The sequence below is a fragment of the Apus apus genome, chromosome 9 (assembly GCF_020740795.1).
Source record: "Apus apus isolate bApuApu2 chromosome 9, bApuApu2.pri.cur, whole genome shotgun sequence".
Lineage (NCBI taxonomy): Eukaryota > Metazoa > Chordata > Aves > Apodiformes > Apodidae > Apus > Apus apus.
This window is the reverse complement of record NC_067290.1, coordinates 7,820,541-7,836,706: the sequence shown is the minus strand read 5'-3', so window position 1 is coordinate 7,836,706 and position 16,166 is coordinate 7,820,541. Positions and strand designations below refer to the sequence as shown.

Sequence of the window (16,166 nt, the reverse complement as noted above, 5' to 3'; positions counted from 1 at the left end):
GGAGCTGCATGCCTACTTCCCACTCCTTATAAAAGGAAATGGCAGAATAATTTAATGCCTTTGGTGGCCTTGAGAAATCTCAGGCAATTTTATTAAAAGCTTGCCATGGCCCCTTCCTATGCTGGCCTCCCCAGTGGAAGCCCGAGAGCCAGGGGATGCTCACAGGTAGTGGCAAGTAGCTGCCATGTCCCTCACAATAAGAGCAGGGCTGGCTCCACGCAGCTCATCCTCACTTTTGGAAGTGACACTTTTGGCTGGGAAATCACACAGCCAGCTGGGGAATGCCATGATTCAGCACTCTCCCACAGCAGCTGTGGCCTCTCACCATGGACAGATGCAAAAAAAAACCAGCTTTCCCTCCTTGAGGGTCAGCCCACACCACCCCAGCTGCTACGGCTGCAGTGGAAAGCAAGTATGACAAAAAGCCACTCTTTTCCCCAAGGATGAACAGGCCAAGCACCACTTCATGGGGACGCCCCAGCTCTTTGAATGAACCAAGTGAACTTTCTGGCCATGTGTCCCCCCAATTCCTTCAACCAAGCTTTCAAAATGGGAATTTGGAGTGTTCCCTTCAGGCTAATAACATCCTCACGCTACTTTCAGCACCTGCTCTTCCCTTCCCACGTCATCTTCCCACGGCTGGTAAAGAGAATGTCTGTAATAGTTGTGATTTGGGGATAATGCACTCATCTGCTGTTGTAGTTATTAGCTGTTGCCTGGCAGAACTGTCTGTAGAGAGTGTTTTAAGCTACATGTTCTGCATCATCTTGCCTTAAAAGAAAGCAGGGCAAGTTTACCCCTCTACAGGGCTGAGAAGAAGCACTCCCTATGCAGAAATTATCTAAGAAAGGGGTTGTTTTTGTATCTCAGGAAGTATCTGGCCATGGTCCACTGTATAGCAACACAAGATGGAGAATGACTGCATAAAACCCTGCCACTGCTCTGTGTTCACTCAACCTTAACAGTTCTGGGTGGGAAAGTCACTCAAGAAGAAATACCAAGACACCTTCATGGCTATTTTTGCTCCAAGTCAGGTTTTAAAAAAATAAATTTTCTGCAACATAGGCACCAAGGGACTGTACAAACAACAGAACCCAACAAAGCCAGTTTCCCACACACCAGTAATTGTTTGCTACTGTTCAGACTTGACAGCTCTGTGCAAAATCCCCCTCTAAACCCTGCCTCCCACCCCCCCTCAACCAGGCAGGGCCAGCCCAGCCAGCCTGTGAGGAGAAGAGCTGACATCCCTTACTGACCATTGAAGAACTACCACAATCACATAGAAAGGTAGAAAAGAGGGTTTGGATAGTTTCTGGTTTCCATCATTTAAGCGTTCTCTCTTTTTAATGGGTACCAGCCAATTTCTGAAGAGAAGCTGCTCCTGTAGCACAGCAGGAGACAGTTAGTTTGCAGGCAACTGCTGAGATACCAGGTTTTCCTTCCAGCTCTCCCAGCAGAGCTCATGCCTGCATGGCACACAGCTGCCCAGGTCCTGGCAGCCTCCTCCCCCAGGAGACACTCTACACTTGTGGAGATGCTGCTGAAAGGAGGAGGAAAGCTTGGGGGAGGGAGACTCAAAAGACAGCAGAAAGCCCTCAGGGCTGGCACAAGGAGCTCCCTTATCCTAGAGCAACCCTCTTGCATATTGTGTGGAGGAAGTTCTGGCCTTCTCAGCTCTCTTTCCTTTACAGTGGGGTAGTATTAAACCCTCTCAGCTGCAGTTCATTTTGATTTCCCTCCTCATTAGTGAATCAGAACACAACCTGGTATCACAGACTCCTACTCCTCACTGGATCCTAGGCTCAGACGTGCTGGACTGGTTTGCAAGATGTGCAGAAGAGACTTCAAACTAGTCCAGCTTGTGGCTCCAGTGAAGGCAGAAAGCCCTCTGGAGACTCATATGCAACATCAAAATCTAATGTACAGCTCAACAAGCTTCCAAGGGGAAACTCAACACAGCTTTGGACTCGGTGGTAACCTTAAAGTCATTAACAACACTCCCTGTATTAACAGCATGTGTCGCTAACCCAGCTTAAAATGAGTTTACAGCAGCTAATAATAAACCCTTTCCCAGAGCTTGAAACTAGAAGTCAAATGAAAAGAAAAACCAAACCAAACCAAACACCAACCCTCCAAACCCTCAAACTTAATAATTACTGTGTAGGATATTTTTTTTGTAAATACCCATCCTCTGTCCTCAGCTAAATTCTATCTTATATGGGGTCAATCAGTTGATTACCCCTCATTTATTTCAGGAACAGATCTGAATCAACATTTCTAAGAAAGGGAATAGCCTCAGGCTCAAGCAGAGTCAAAATTCAGAATCGAAGCCACAGCCACATCAAGTCACTGCCTGCTTACAGCTCACTGCCCTGCACACATTTAACAGCAGCATTTGCAACGCTGGCAGAGCACCAACACTGCAGCCCCCTTGGACTCCAGCTTCTATGCCCTCTTTGCCTACATTAGAAACTGCCCTTTTCCCCCTTCCTCTAAAATCAGTCATCATTCCCACCAAGACTTATCATGGGATAAGGACATTTAAAATGCATTCAACTAAGCCAACTTTGAACTCTACCCCCTACGCCCATGTCAGCAGTGCAGTGCTCAGCAGTTTTTCCACTGAAACTGAAGATCTCGGCTGCTGCCTCCACTTTCACATACTTTCCAGGCAGTCAGAGAAAATGCCACCACGACCATCTTGGCCTTACCCATGATGGTCACATCATACTCGATCTGGAAGAGTGCCTCCTGGCTGCACTGCCGCAGGATGTTGAGGGCATCAGCGTGGGTCATGCTGTGCAGAGGGATCCCATCGACACTCAGCAGCCTGTCCCCAATTTTCAAGGAACCTTCCCTGTAGGAAGCCACAGGCAAAACTTACTACTTTATTTTTTTTTTTCTGTGTACGTATATGTATTTCTTTATATTTAGACAAATTTTCAATATATATTTTATACATATATATAATACATGTGTATATTTTGTATATATTTTAATATACGTTTGTATAGATACACTTGTCGTTTCTATATATGTCAATTTCTTTGATTTTGTAGGAATTTTGTAGGAACACTCTTTGGGACAACAGTTGAGAGGTTATTTACAGTACAAGCAATTACAGGCATGGGAACAGGCAGATTGCCTCCTGCTTTCTAACACAGCATCGGCTCTTCATCTGCACAGGCTTAATTAAGTGGCAGCCCCTGGTAGACGAGTTTCTGCTCACAACATTTATGGATGGGTCAGCCTATGAGCACTGCACCCATCCTCTGCACACATCACTGGTCCCACACCACCCGTGTCATGCCACACCACCAGCTTGAGAAGTCTTGGAGAGGCACCAGCAAGGAGGACAAGAAGGACACATGTCCAAGAGCATGGTGAGAGCTACTGGACTGTCTGGTGAAAGCAAATGCTGGAGGTGCAACACCAGCATTACCTGTCTGCTGGGCCACCCGGCCTCACATAGGTGAGCACCAGTGGCCTGGACTTGTGCCAGTCTTCATGGGCTCCCCCTGTAATCAAAGTGGAAAAGCCATCAGTCACCGGAGGTTTGGAAGTCTGAATGAGCGTGCTGAGAAAAGAGAGACATTCATCACGTAACAGCTGACACAGCCTGAAAGCAAAAAGATTGCCCTGGATTAGGAAACCAGTAGTCCTTGAAGGCTGCACGGGATGCTCTGCAGGACATGCTTTTGCTTCTCAGCTGAGGTTTATGACATTCATCTTCTTACTTTTCTCTTTCCATTTCCCAATCACCTCTGCCAGTGTTTGTCCCCTCTTTGTTTTTCACTGAAGAAGCCACTAACCTCTCAGCACGAAGCCAAAGCTGTTGCCTTCTTTGTAGAGGGACACCTCAATGGTCTTGGGAATAATGCCAGCACTGCTCTCTGGCACTAGAGGAAGAGAGGAAGACCTAGTTACTTCCAGACAAGCTTGTTCCATGCCACCCTGCAAAATAATACCAAAACTCATCCAAATGGCATTGAAATGAAGGTCCAGCCCCATACCCATATTTTATCTTCCCTGTTTGGAGGTAAAAAAAGCCTGACCCAGATGTGTGAACCCCCGTCAGAGCCAATTGCCACATTTTTGGATGATTTCACCAGCTCAGTGTTGTGTGTCTCCCCTCAAATTTGTCTTGGCTAATACTCTGACATTCAAGTAAAACCCTGTCATTTATCAACTGGCTTTAATGTGTTCAGCATTACTGAAAAGCCAGAAGCTTCTGCTGCAGATGGAAATTTACTAAAAAAAAAACAGCAGCAGGGTAAGGAATCGAGTCACCAATTGACCTTAAAGAAAATTAAAATTCCAAATCCTCAGTGCAAAAGGTTGATGGGTTTTTTTCCCCCTTACCTCCCATATTTTGATTTTAAGAAAAGATTAAGTGAATCCTTTGAAGTGATCCTAAGGGCAATTCAGTAATTTTATGTTAAATACACAGTACTGTTTAATGTACAAAAGAGAAAAAGAAAGAAAATTGTTTCTGTCCCTTGCCATCCCCTGCTATTTAATGATTTATTGAACTACTGCAACGAATATGGGATGATTTCCCAGTCTCCTCCATCTAGAACTGCACATGGCATTTCAGCCTGGTCCACTCTGAAAAGATCAATTCCTAATCATTAAACCAAGTGCAATGAATGGCCACAAGGATAATCAGAAAAAAAGACCAAGACTTTGACTTCAACCCAGGAAAGCAAAGCTGAAGGCTCCTCTAGGCACATCTACTTGGCTCAGGAAAGTCACTCCCCCTACTTTCCTCACTGACCACATTGGTCCTCACTGCCAAGCACCCTGAGGGCTTGCACCCTGCATCCAAATTGGGGTTAAACTAACCTTTACACTAACCCAAGACACACAGTGGAGTCATGGTACCACCTTGAAGGCAGGCAGTCCTGGAGACCAGACTACAGCAAGGCCAAACAAACCCCAAAAACACTGTCCCCCACACAGCCACTTTGCTCCTGCTGCTGTGCCCAGACTGCAAATGGGGACACAGCCTAGAAATACTCCAGAAGGGAAAAGCTCAGGGCACAGGAAGGCTCCCAGCTAAGGAGTGATGCTCACATTGCAAGCAAAGTGTATAAAGCATCCACAAACAAGTTCAGAAACCATTCAATTTCTGTTCTAAGCATCCAAGCATGAAGTTCTGCAACAGCCTCTCACAAGATCAGTAGGGAGCAGGGAAACCTAAGCCAGTGTTAACACAGGGCTTGGATTATTTATGAAAGACATGATACAACACAGTGGCCTGAAATCTAGACTTGGACTTGCAAGGTCTCTTCCAAGGCAGAAAATTATGAAGTGAGGAGAAAAATTCAAACCCACAAGCACAAGCTATTGAATTTCACTTTATTCCTGCTCTTTACCCAGGGAAAGAGAGAGAAAGAGAAAAAGAGAGGTGGGTGCACACAGCAGTAACAAACCCTTGCTGCAGATAAAAGCCTACAATGAACTGGAGCAAGACAATAATTGACAATTGCCTGTATTTTGCTGTGCCTCTTTGTTTGGATTAGCCATAAACAGCATCAATAAACTCACTGGAGATATAAAGTCACTAGATCAGCGGGCTCTTTCTGCTCATTCAGAGGAGGGGACATTCCGCATCGCTGCTATTGATTGAGCCATGCAGCACTGGCACTGCTCCTTAGCTGAGAAGTGCAGCTTGTCAGAGTCCTGACAGCCACGCTCACAGCTAAGGAGAAAGGTTAAGAATTGCCATCCCCAGTGAGCATGAGAACATGGAAAACTTGAGCCACAGTTTGTTTTAGCAGGGTTATATGCAAAAGCTAATTAACATTCACATCAGAACAGAGGGGGATGATGGGTAGAGATTTAACCAATTCAGATGCTATTTTTTTTGCTCTTAGGGCTTTATATGGTCATTTATATATTCAGTACTTTTCACGTAAAGGCAGCAGCTATAGCAAAGCTGTGAAGTGTAAGATAGGTTCCTATCTGGGGCAAAATGTTTTGAATTCATCAGTTTTGTTTTTCATGTCATCTTATTTTTAGTTGTTCTCTTTCTTCTGCCCAATCAACCTCTGATTGATCTGGGTAACTGAATGAGTAATAAGCGGGGAGGTGGTTTTCACATAGAAAGGCTGTGATGAGAAAATATATTGAGGATTTTTTAAAATCAGAACAGACAAGTGAGGGCAAGAGCACACAGTCTCCCATGTTGGGACACAAGCCCTGTTAGTGTGAGTTTGGCTTGCCAGCTTCTGCCAGGGCTCTGTAGCTGGAAAGCAGATTGCTTCAGCACCCCTTCTGAAAACACACAACATTTCAAAGCATCTTGAGGAATAACAACACTTGCCACAGTTCAGAAAAGAGAATCTGGCAAAACACGCGTAAGACTGAATGAAACCTCCTGTAGTCACTCTCCAAAAGGGGAAAAGAAAAACAAGCTGGAGCAGCATCAGGAGGCAGATTGGCCTGTGCTACCACCTCACTCTGAGGCAAGACAGACCTAATCAGCCATATCCTGCTAGTGTGCATGAACAGGCACCCACTGTGCTGGAAAACAGGCAGCTCCAGCAACACACGGCTCCGCAGCAGCCACCGCCGCGCTGTGAGCAGATGAGGGAACGTCAAAATGCCCCCGGGTACTGCCTGGCTAGGACAGCTAATGCACGAGCAAGCCCATCTGTACCCCGGGACACAAAGCAGCCAAGAAAAGAGAGCAGTGTCCTGGGAGAGGCACCCACCGGCTGGTGGGAGCTCATACTCCACTTCCAGCACTACCCTTTCGCCCACGTTCTTCAGCAGGCTGATGATCTCGTCGTGCCGCAGCTTGGTCAGGTTGATGCCGTTCACTGACTTGATGTAATCCCCGACGTTCAGCTGGTCACTTCTGCAAATAACAAAAAAAAAAGAATAAAAATGGTAGCACAAAGTGTTTGCTGCGCTCAGCCTGGATCTGCCTGGCAAACCTTTAGTAACGGAGGGACTTTCTGCACCCGCCACCAATGTTGGGCTGATCTGAGCTGTCTGATTGCAAGTGCCTGCTGTCAGAGGCAAGTGCTAAAATCGAAGCCATCTATCTTTCCCAGTGGCAAGTGTTCAGATCTGTACATACAATAACAATCGCAGTGTATGTGTTCACAACCTCTTTTCCTTGCTCGATTCCCATTCAGTAGAGCAATCAGTCAAAAAGAAGCATACCAAGAACTGTCTGGGAAAAAAAAAAAAAGCAACAGGGAAAAAGAAAACACCTTTCCTTTTGCTTGTTTTCAGAAAATGTTAAATTACTCCTTCCCTTTCTCTGCTTCTTGAAGCCCTTCTTTTCTCATTCCTTTTCTGAGCCAATAACATTACTTACAGGCTCAGTATTCAGAACAGATACAATATTAAACCACTTAGCTTGATCAAGATGTAGAGTACCAAGCAGCTCTCCTGACAAGGTTGCTTAATTTCACAGAATCCCAAATATCCCTACACAAAATTTCAGAGCATAATTGCACAGAGCATGGGAAATAACTTGAAATAGAAGACGTTCTACTTACTGAAGCAACAACTTTGCACTCTGGAGCACTTGAATAAGGGGAATTGGGTGCCAACTATTTTAATTATAATCATATTCATTTCATAGCTAGAAAACACTACTATTCCTCTCCAGTTTTACTGTGCTCTCTGCACCTCATTTATGCTGCTCACCTCGCAGCCAGTCCTCCTGGTCGCAGATTAGAGACTCTTGGCTTTCCATCCTTGTCCGTGCCACCTGAAATGGTTAACCCAAGGGTGCTTCCTTCCTTCTTAATCAGCTCCACAATGGTGACACCTCTGAACTCCTCTGAAAGATCAGGAACAAAGACAGACATTCAAAGGACACCCTTTTCCTACAGGTGGTGGGAGAGCAGACCTGGGATGATTTATACAATTAGCTTCTGTTTATTTAGATTGAAGGTGCTCAACAGAAGTGTATCCTGGTGGGCCCACAGCAGTAGAGGGAAAATGTTTGCATGCAGGTCTTTAAGGTAAGACCAAGCAGGATTAGGCAGAGGTGTGAGAGCTTGTGAGAGGATAAAATCTTGGTGTTTCAAGGTGCTAGTGCTGGATGCAGTGGAAGGACTCAAAACCAGGGTGGTGGGATCTGGGATGTGGTCCAGGGACACTACTTCAGGAACTTCGATATAGAGTGGGGTGGGTGTTTTGAGGGCTGCATGACAGTCACAGTTACCAGGTAGGAGGATGCTGTGGACCTGCAGTAGCTGCCTGGATGGACAGAACAGGGTGGGTCTTAAAATAACGTGCTTAAAAAAACAAATCACAGGACATCCATACAGTTCGGAGATAAAGAAGATCATGTGGAGAGGGGGTGGGATCCTGCCATGAGCAGACGAAAGAGAGGGAAGCATGACCTTCATTCATTCGTAGCAGCTTCCTCAACTACGTGCACCTAGTCTGAGTCAAACTTCCTCCATATTACCCACCTCATCTACAGCTGGAATTGAAGACACAAGTCACTTTTAAAACATAACTGGTTCCACACGCAGATTTAGGGGATGCACACCCCACAGCCGCTGCACCAGCACTGCCTCTCCGTTTGCTGCAGGCAGTGTACATTTTACCTTCCTCTAGTCCAAGATCACACTCTGGCTTGTCCAGCACCTATATATAAGCCTGACCTGATGCCAATTTTGATCCCATTACTGTTCATGTCTGAATTCTACAAAAACAGGGTCCCTAAACAATTTCAACTCCTGGATTTACAGGGAGGAGTGAACTAAGTTAGTGGGAGACAGGCCTGGAGAAAGACCAAGAGTTCTGCAGTCTTTGCAAAAGGAGCTCCACATTAATCCACATGACAACACTCATACTCCTTGCTCACAGTAGGACTAGCCCTGGAACAAATCAGATTACTTTTGTGCTTTACCACAGCCTTCTCTAAGAAGCTTTGGCAGAATTTGTATACAACGTGATCTATCCTCCTCCACTGTCTTTGGGTACTGAATCCCCCCCTCCTGTTTACAGGAGGAAAACAGTCTCCCTCACACAGGGTGCCTTTCTCCAAGACCAAGCAGGAGAAGGTGGGGGTGGGCATCAGCAGCACATGGCAACCAGCAGTCCCACATATGTGGACTAAAACCCACACTGCAAATGGCCCAGGGGGTGTTTGCACAGCAAACCCCATCAGGCTTAAACGAGATGCACTACTTGGGGAGAGAACATTTGAAACCTCTTGCACACTATGATTTCCAGAGTAAGGCAGGGTCTCTCAAAAAATCATTTTGACACAGAGAATCCATGCTGGTGCAGGGTTTCCCTCCCTCCACCCTTTTTCACTGGGAGAAAACACAGTGTCGTTTGGCACTGTGGTGCCTCATCAGTAGCACTTTGTTCCTTGTGTAATGCCACCATTACACCAGAAATGGCACCTCACTTTGAGTCCTGCCATGCACTGCCTGTTTTGCAAAGCACTTCCAAGAATAATCTGTGCTCTTGATTAATGCAAGCAGGGAATCTCTTTGTAATCTAGCACCAGTCTGGAAGCCATTTAGGGACTGCTGGGCACCCATTTAACATGGCACTGGTAGCTTGTTGTAAAACATCAGGTCCATAATGCTCCTGCTCTTTAAACTCAGTTTTGATCCCTTGCCAACTACAGTAGCTTAGTTTTCAATTCACCTACCCAGGATCGCAGGGGTTGCCAGAAATCTTGCAGGGACTCCCTGCTGTGCTGGAAGGAACACGGTCCAGCACTATCCTGCAAAATTCCTCTCAAGTACAGACATGACTGATCAACACAGATGGTGCCACAAGGGGAGATTATTACCTCTTCAATGGGGTTTCATTTTGATCCTCGGTAAGTGCTTAAAATGAGAACTCCCAGAGTGCAATTACCCATTGTTATGGGTTCAAGCAGAAATCACTGCTCTGAAGACAGGCTAGTCCCTGAGATCAATCCATCAAGGTAAGCAACTAAGGAATTTTGACCAACACTCCTATAAATCTAATACTGCTATTATAGATGTAAAAGTGAGCTGGTTAAGCAGGATCTGGTCCTTCAAGACATAGACATTAAGTGCCACATGAGAAGAGTCTTGGATTTCCTCTACTGGTATATAAGCCTGGATTTTGCTGTTCAAAGCACTGCAGAACAGGAAAAGTACACCTGAAGTTTGCTCTCCCCATTGAGAAGTCTTGAGTTGGGGTTGTTGGACACACTGGCCCTTGTGAGTCCAGAGTCAGCCTCTCTCCACTAGGGCTGCAGTACAGCAGCAACGTGTTGCACAAGCCCCAGGGAGGCCCCTAGAAAAGCTGCTGAATGCTGAAGCAATAGCAAAAGGGTCCCATTTCCTCCCCATCCCCTACAAGACATTAAACCAAACCTGTGACTGGGTCATTAATTGTCAGAAGAGAAAATAAAGCCCCAGGCTTTATTAGGAAGGAGATTAATTGTCCAGAGCAGCCCATACAAACCTGCTGGCATGCTGCTGGCAGACAAAGCCCAGCACCAACAGAGGCAATGTACTGCCATTTCTTCACTCCTTCTTCAGCCCCTGGAGGTGTTTCTGCATGGGAGGGTTTGTTTCACACACAAATCTGCTGTGACTGACTAAATACTAAAACAAACTTAGTCACACATGGGAAATACAAAGCTTGCCAGGCACTGCCAGTCTCCCTCCCCACCTGGTGAGTTCAGATGTGGCAGCACTTCTTCCCTCTCTCCTTTGCTGCTGATTTTCTCTGTGTGGGTGTAAGCACAGCACAGGAATCAGTCCTTTCCCAGCTCCCTGTATCCACCATCAGCAGCTCCATGCCAGACCGTGATTGCACCAGTAACATGCCACTAACTGAGACTTCCATCCATTTCTGCCCTCCAGCAAAAGGTTTGCTCCTAATGCACCAAAATGGGTGCTTTGGAGGGTTTCATCCATTTTAGGGATAGCCAAGTAAAGTGTAATAGATGCCTTGATATTTTGGAGCAGGACCTGATCCCATCCTTTACCTGGGATGCTTTGCCTCCTGGAGACCAGGGCTGAGTCCATCCCACCAGAGTCCTTGCTCCCCTTCGAGTAAGGGCCATCATCTGTGAGCAGAGCAAACACAGAGGCTGAAATTAGTACCAAAGGCAGGAAATAGAACCAGAGCACTTCAAGAAGTTTGTCCTGGTGCCACCCGAATTGGGATCACGTCTGTAGCACAGACTGTAGGCAAGAAATAGTGTTACCAGCCCTGGCATTGCCCTGAACCATGTAGGGTATTTTGCTTTTTAGAGAGGGAGGGAAACAAACAAAAAGGCAATAATATTCTCTGATTTATTCCTATTGGAGCTAATCTGTTAGGAGAGAACAAAATTCCCTTACTCCTGTAATTATGTGGAACAGCTGAGGACACAGAAAGCTGGAGCATTAGGCTCACAAGTTTTAAGCCTGTCGTTATGGTTGTGAAGAAACTTACAGTCTTTGGAAATGGAGTTATACATCAGGACACTAATAGGGCACTAAATCACAACACTTGAATGAAATTGCTTATTCTTATAGATCTCATTATTTCAAAGTCACATTTTCCTGCTGATGTTTCAGCTTCTTTACAATATAGAGAGCACCTTCTCTTAAGTGACTTAAAAAAAAAAAAAAAAAAAAAGAGAAAAGAGAAAATAACATTATGCACTGTAAATGCACCATCCAGCTTAAGTTGAAGTTATAAGTGTTTAAATACCTTTGTGTTCTCCAATTGGAAAACTCCTATATGGCATAGAGGTTATTTGCAGGGAAAGGAACATGGCTCCACACATTTCATTGCCATCCATATAAAATGTCTATTTTTATGGCACTTCCTAAAAAGCTGACTCTTTTTCAATCGATAATTTCCAGTAACTATGTAGTGTCAAATAACTCTCATTCTCAGTGACCACATTCCTAGATTGCCCTTCTCAATTTTTTCAATAGCTGTGAAAGTTTAGAAGTTGTACATGATAGTATAAATATGGGTTACTGAGAACATTATCCATTTATTCCTGTCTGCAGCCATTAAATAACTTGTATTTAGGTTACAAAGTTTTTGTCTCACTGCATACAAATGGAACAACAACTTTTGTTCAGCTCCATCCCAGACAGCAGCCTGTACACAGATAAATCAAAACAAATGCTCAGTCTGCTGGCAGCTCACTTGCCCCACAAACAGAAAAATTATGGTGTAAACTGAATCACATGGGTTACACTTAACCACTGGGAAGGCAATTCTGTTTGAATTTATTTTTTTAAAGTGAAATGAAATAAGGTTTCACTTAAAGTAATTTCCAAGAAAAATAAATAAATATAATTATTTAGCTAGTTTTAATTCTTGTTCCCCCAGCTGATGTAACTTCAGGATTTTACAAAACTCAGTGAAAAATCTTGGCTGACTCAAATCTCCATTTTCAAGCATAAAAAGTTTCATCTGAAAAATAAACACCATTTAGTTTTTCAGCCCAAATTTTGCAGCCCATAGAAGGTCCAATATCCAGACTCTGGACTCTTCTGCATCACGTTGGATGCTTTTCCATCACTACTCAACTGAAGATTTCTAATGAAGCAAGAACTAGCACTTGGCACTAGACCATCACCAAACTATGCCAAGCTATTTCTGCCAAAACACATCGAACCTTGATACCCAAACATCCAGGACCTCTGTGAAACATGGAAACAAAGCTCTGCCTTTCAAAAATAAAGGGAAGAACAGACAGGATAAAATAGCACTGTCCTGACCATGGAAATGTTGCAGCATTACTCACTACTGATAGTGAAAGCAGCAGCAGCACTTTGCTAGAGTGCTAGAGAAACACAGCAAGATCCATCTGATTTCAGATGGGTGCTGGTACAGCCTGGCATCAACTCTAACAGCAGAAGTCTTGAAAATGAAATTTGCATTTTTAATAGTAATGGTTCTTTGGGTTATGAGAAGGCCACAGTCAAGATTAATCTGGGCTTAATGACTCTGGAAAGAAGTTTAATTTACTTGGGACAGTTTAACTTCAGCATGCAATTTTTTTTATTTTTTTTTTTAAAGCAAAGCCCTGTGCCATCTCTTCTTCAGTAGCTGTTTGATAGTGATAAAAATTCAGAGCTTTCAATCTCTGACATGTTCATCTTAATCTCTGCCTCAGAAAGTTTTTTCCTAATATCCTGCCTTACCCTCTCTCTGTCACCTCATGCCTTCCAGAACTGCAGAGTCAGAAAACAGGAGTATAAAGCAAGATAGCATTTCCCAGGGGAGGAGCATGACAATGCTGATCCAGCTACTCCTTGCCCACACCACTTAGCCCAGCAGCACAGCCCAGCTACCCTTTATTTCTCTCCCAAATGCAGTAGCACTTTTGAAGAGGAACCTGAAAACAGCAGCTCAGAATGCCCAGCATGAGGCTTCTTCTTCAATACTGGAGGTAGGTCTGTAAAAGGCACCTGCAAAATATCCTGGGACATCCAGGGCTGGAGCCTCTAAATGCCACTGGACCATGTGTATGCCTGCAGTGCCACAGGACATTGTGGATAGTGAAGACCACCCCAGCACAGCCACCTTCCACGTGAGACTAGTCCTGCCCACTCTGACCCCAAGTAATGTGCTCAAGGCAGCAACAATCTGCTGCGGATGAGATCCCTGCATTCCCAGGGAACCACACAAGGCAGTTAAAAGCCAACTCCATAATCTGTTGGCAAAGTAAAGCAGTCAACCATCTGCTTCACATAACAAACTGCCCTGGACCAGCCAGCCACCAGCACCCTCCTGCGCTTCACTTCCCCATCGCAGCCTCTAGCACTATTGATACGAAACCCCAGGTGACTAAAGGTCACCCTCCCTACCCCAATAGTTGTTGGCAAACCTGCCTTGGCTTCCATTTCAGCAAGCAACCAGGCTGTCCATCCATTAACACCACCTTCCACCACCAGCCAAGAGCAGCGACCCGAGCTCCAGCCGCTGCTGGCAATCAGCCCCCGCGCCATCCCGCGCTGCCTCCTTGACAGCCCTACCAGCCAGCAAATCATTAGCACCACAGTTCCCTTTCCTCTCTTGCTTTTCCCTTCCAAACTCAGTTGATTATGTGAAAACTGTTGGGTTTTTTTTTTTGCTCATTATCTGGCTAAAATGTTTGAACAGGAGAGGAAACTGCCACATGCCGCCTGCCCAAGTGTGAATTGGCATTTGCTTGTGTTAGCATCCCCGGAGCGTGGCTCTTTGTTCATTTGCAGCCAATTTCCTGCTCTGCCACTCAAGCTGGTATTAATGGAGACACTTTTTTCTGAGCTTATTTTGTTTGTTTGGGGTTCTTTTTTAGCATTTTATGTCACTGGGTTTTTTCGTTGGTTGGGGTTGGTTTTTTGTGGTTGTTGTTGTTGGGAGGGGAGCTTTCTTTTCTTTTTCTTTTAAAAAAAGAAGAAAAAAGAATCCTTCTGTTTGTGCTCAGTCGTTTCTTCTGCCTAGCACAGCACTGATTCAAAGGCAAGGCTGGTAACCAGCCTGATTCTCAGTTGACCCAAATCACAGCCCCAGCCCAAGCACTGAAAATTCTTGAATCTCTCTACTCCTAAAACTGAGAAAATAACTTTTTTTAAGACTACACAAGTTCTTTTTCCAAGCAAGCAGTGCTGCCGTCATTAGAGATGTATTTTTCAAGCTGCTTCTCTTGCACCAAGAGGGCCAAAATTTTTCCAAGGAAAATAATTGTGTAATTTGTGGATATGGAGGAGAGGAAGGTGATTTTCAAGTAGTGGTGTTAATGCTGGCTCTAGATCTTTCAGAAAAGCTCACCAAGTACACAAGACTCTCAGTGAAACTGGGTGCCATTCTTTCCATTTTTTGATCTCAAGGGAATCTGTAACAACATAGAAAAGTTCCTGTAAGTTCTTTGACAACAGTTTTTGCCATTTCAATGGGTTAATGACAACAGAGAGAAAAGCTCCCAGTTCCCTACACCTATACAGAAGGCCCAGAGCTCTCCACCCCTGCACCAACAGTATCTTACAGTAAATCATGCAGCGACAAAAAAAGGAGAGATAATCCCAACTCATTCCTTCAAAAACAAACTGGACAGATGCAGAAGTAGGAAAAATATCTCCTGAAGTGCCGGGAGCAGGAAGAAGGGAAGGTCTGGGCAAAATGGGCAGCTCTCTGCAGGGCCTGTAGTCAATGGCACTTCTGTGGCCCTAGTACAGTGTGTCACCTGCAGCCAGGGCACTGTGATATTTTATGCTGTCCCTGTTTAATTGAGATTGTGCCAGTAGCATCCAGGTTTCCAGGCAAGGCAACCCAGGAGATAAAGACCCCAATCAGAGGCACTGGCCCTTTGACAGGCGCACAGAAAGTGGCACAGGTTTTCCTAGGGTTGAAGTAGGGGAAGAGGTTAGCAAAACAGAGGTATTTTCCAGAAACTTGCACCCAAATAAAAGAAAATTGGCAGATTGTGTCCTCCTCTGCCTCCTCCACAGGAGAAATCCCAGCTGGGATCCAGACCACACAGCAAGGAGCAGCTACTGCTCTGCAAAACTGCTCAGCCAGGTAGCAAGAGCATAGCACAGGAACCTTGCAACTGCAAAAGGGGTGGCCCAGGTAGGACCAAGTCTGCGTCTAGAGCAGAGCAGGCAGCTCAGCCCTGGTAGCCCCTGGCCAGGCTTATGGAATTTAGGACTTGAATAACAGTTTGAGCTTCAGAGTGGATGTGCATGGATGTATCTCTTTTTCCTTCCCCTCCCTCTAGTAATATAACAACTTTTTTAAAGTGATTAGGCACCTAAAGATACAGATAGATTATTAAAGTCTGTTTTTGAAGCACATGTCTGCATGTTCAGGCACTCTGATATCTTTAAAATCCCAGGCCTTGGAGACTGCAGTTTGAATCATCACTAGCTGCTTGACCCACTCTCATGTACCCCTGACTGCTCCTTACCTGACTACAGATAAGTGCCTCCCCTGACTTACAGAAATAACTCTCCTCAAAATTGATGAAATCACACTTAGGTTTAGTCATTTGGGTTCCTTCTTCCAATCTCAAGCTTTTATTCTAGCAAAAAACACCGGTTTGCATTAGTTTGAACAGCTTTTGTTTCTTAATGCTGTTGTAGTATTAATTTCTCTAAACAAGGAGTGCAATTACCCTCTGGCAAAGTAGCTGTCTCCAACTGTCTTTTTTCCATTAACCAAATGGGAGGTTTTACCTCTTGGTCTTCCCACAAGAT

General features: G+C 45.0%; 1 protein-coding gene across 4 annotated transcripts in view; it reads right to left on the bottom strand.

Annotated features, from left to right (window-relative positions):
• The window catches only part of GRIP2 (glutamate receptor interacting protein 2), a 264,451-nt gene that overhangs the window by 48,516 nt on the left and 199,769 nt on the right, over positions 1–16,166 (bottom strand). For 3 of the 4 annotated variants that reach the window (XM_051627487.1, XM_051627488.1, XM_051627490.1), the window contains exons 2-7: positions 10,964–11,044; positions 7,669–7,804; positions 6,720–6,865; positions 3,813–3,899; positions 3,443–3,518; positions 2,712–2,857 (exon numbers count right to left, since the gene is read on the bottom strand). In XM_051627487.1, coding sequence (XP_051483447.1) covers positions 2,712–2,857; positions 3,443–3,518; positions 3,813–3,899; positions 6,720–6,865; positions 7,669–7,804; positions 10,964–11,044 — 672 coding nt within the window. The remainder of the gene's footprint in view (positions 1–2,711; positions 2,858–3,442; positions 3,519–3,812; positions 3,900–6,719; positions 6,866–7,668; positions 7,805–10,963; positions 11,045–16,166) is intronic. The other variant, XM_051627489.1, reaches the window with a different exon arrangement.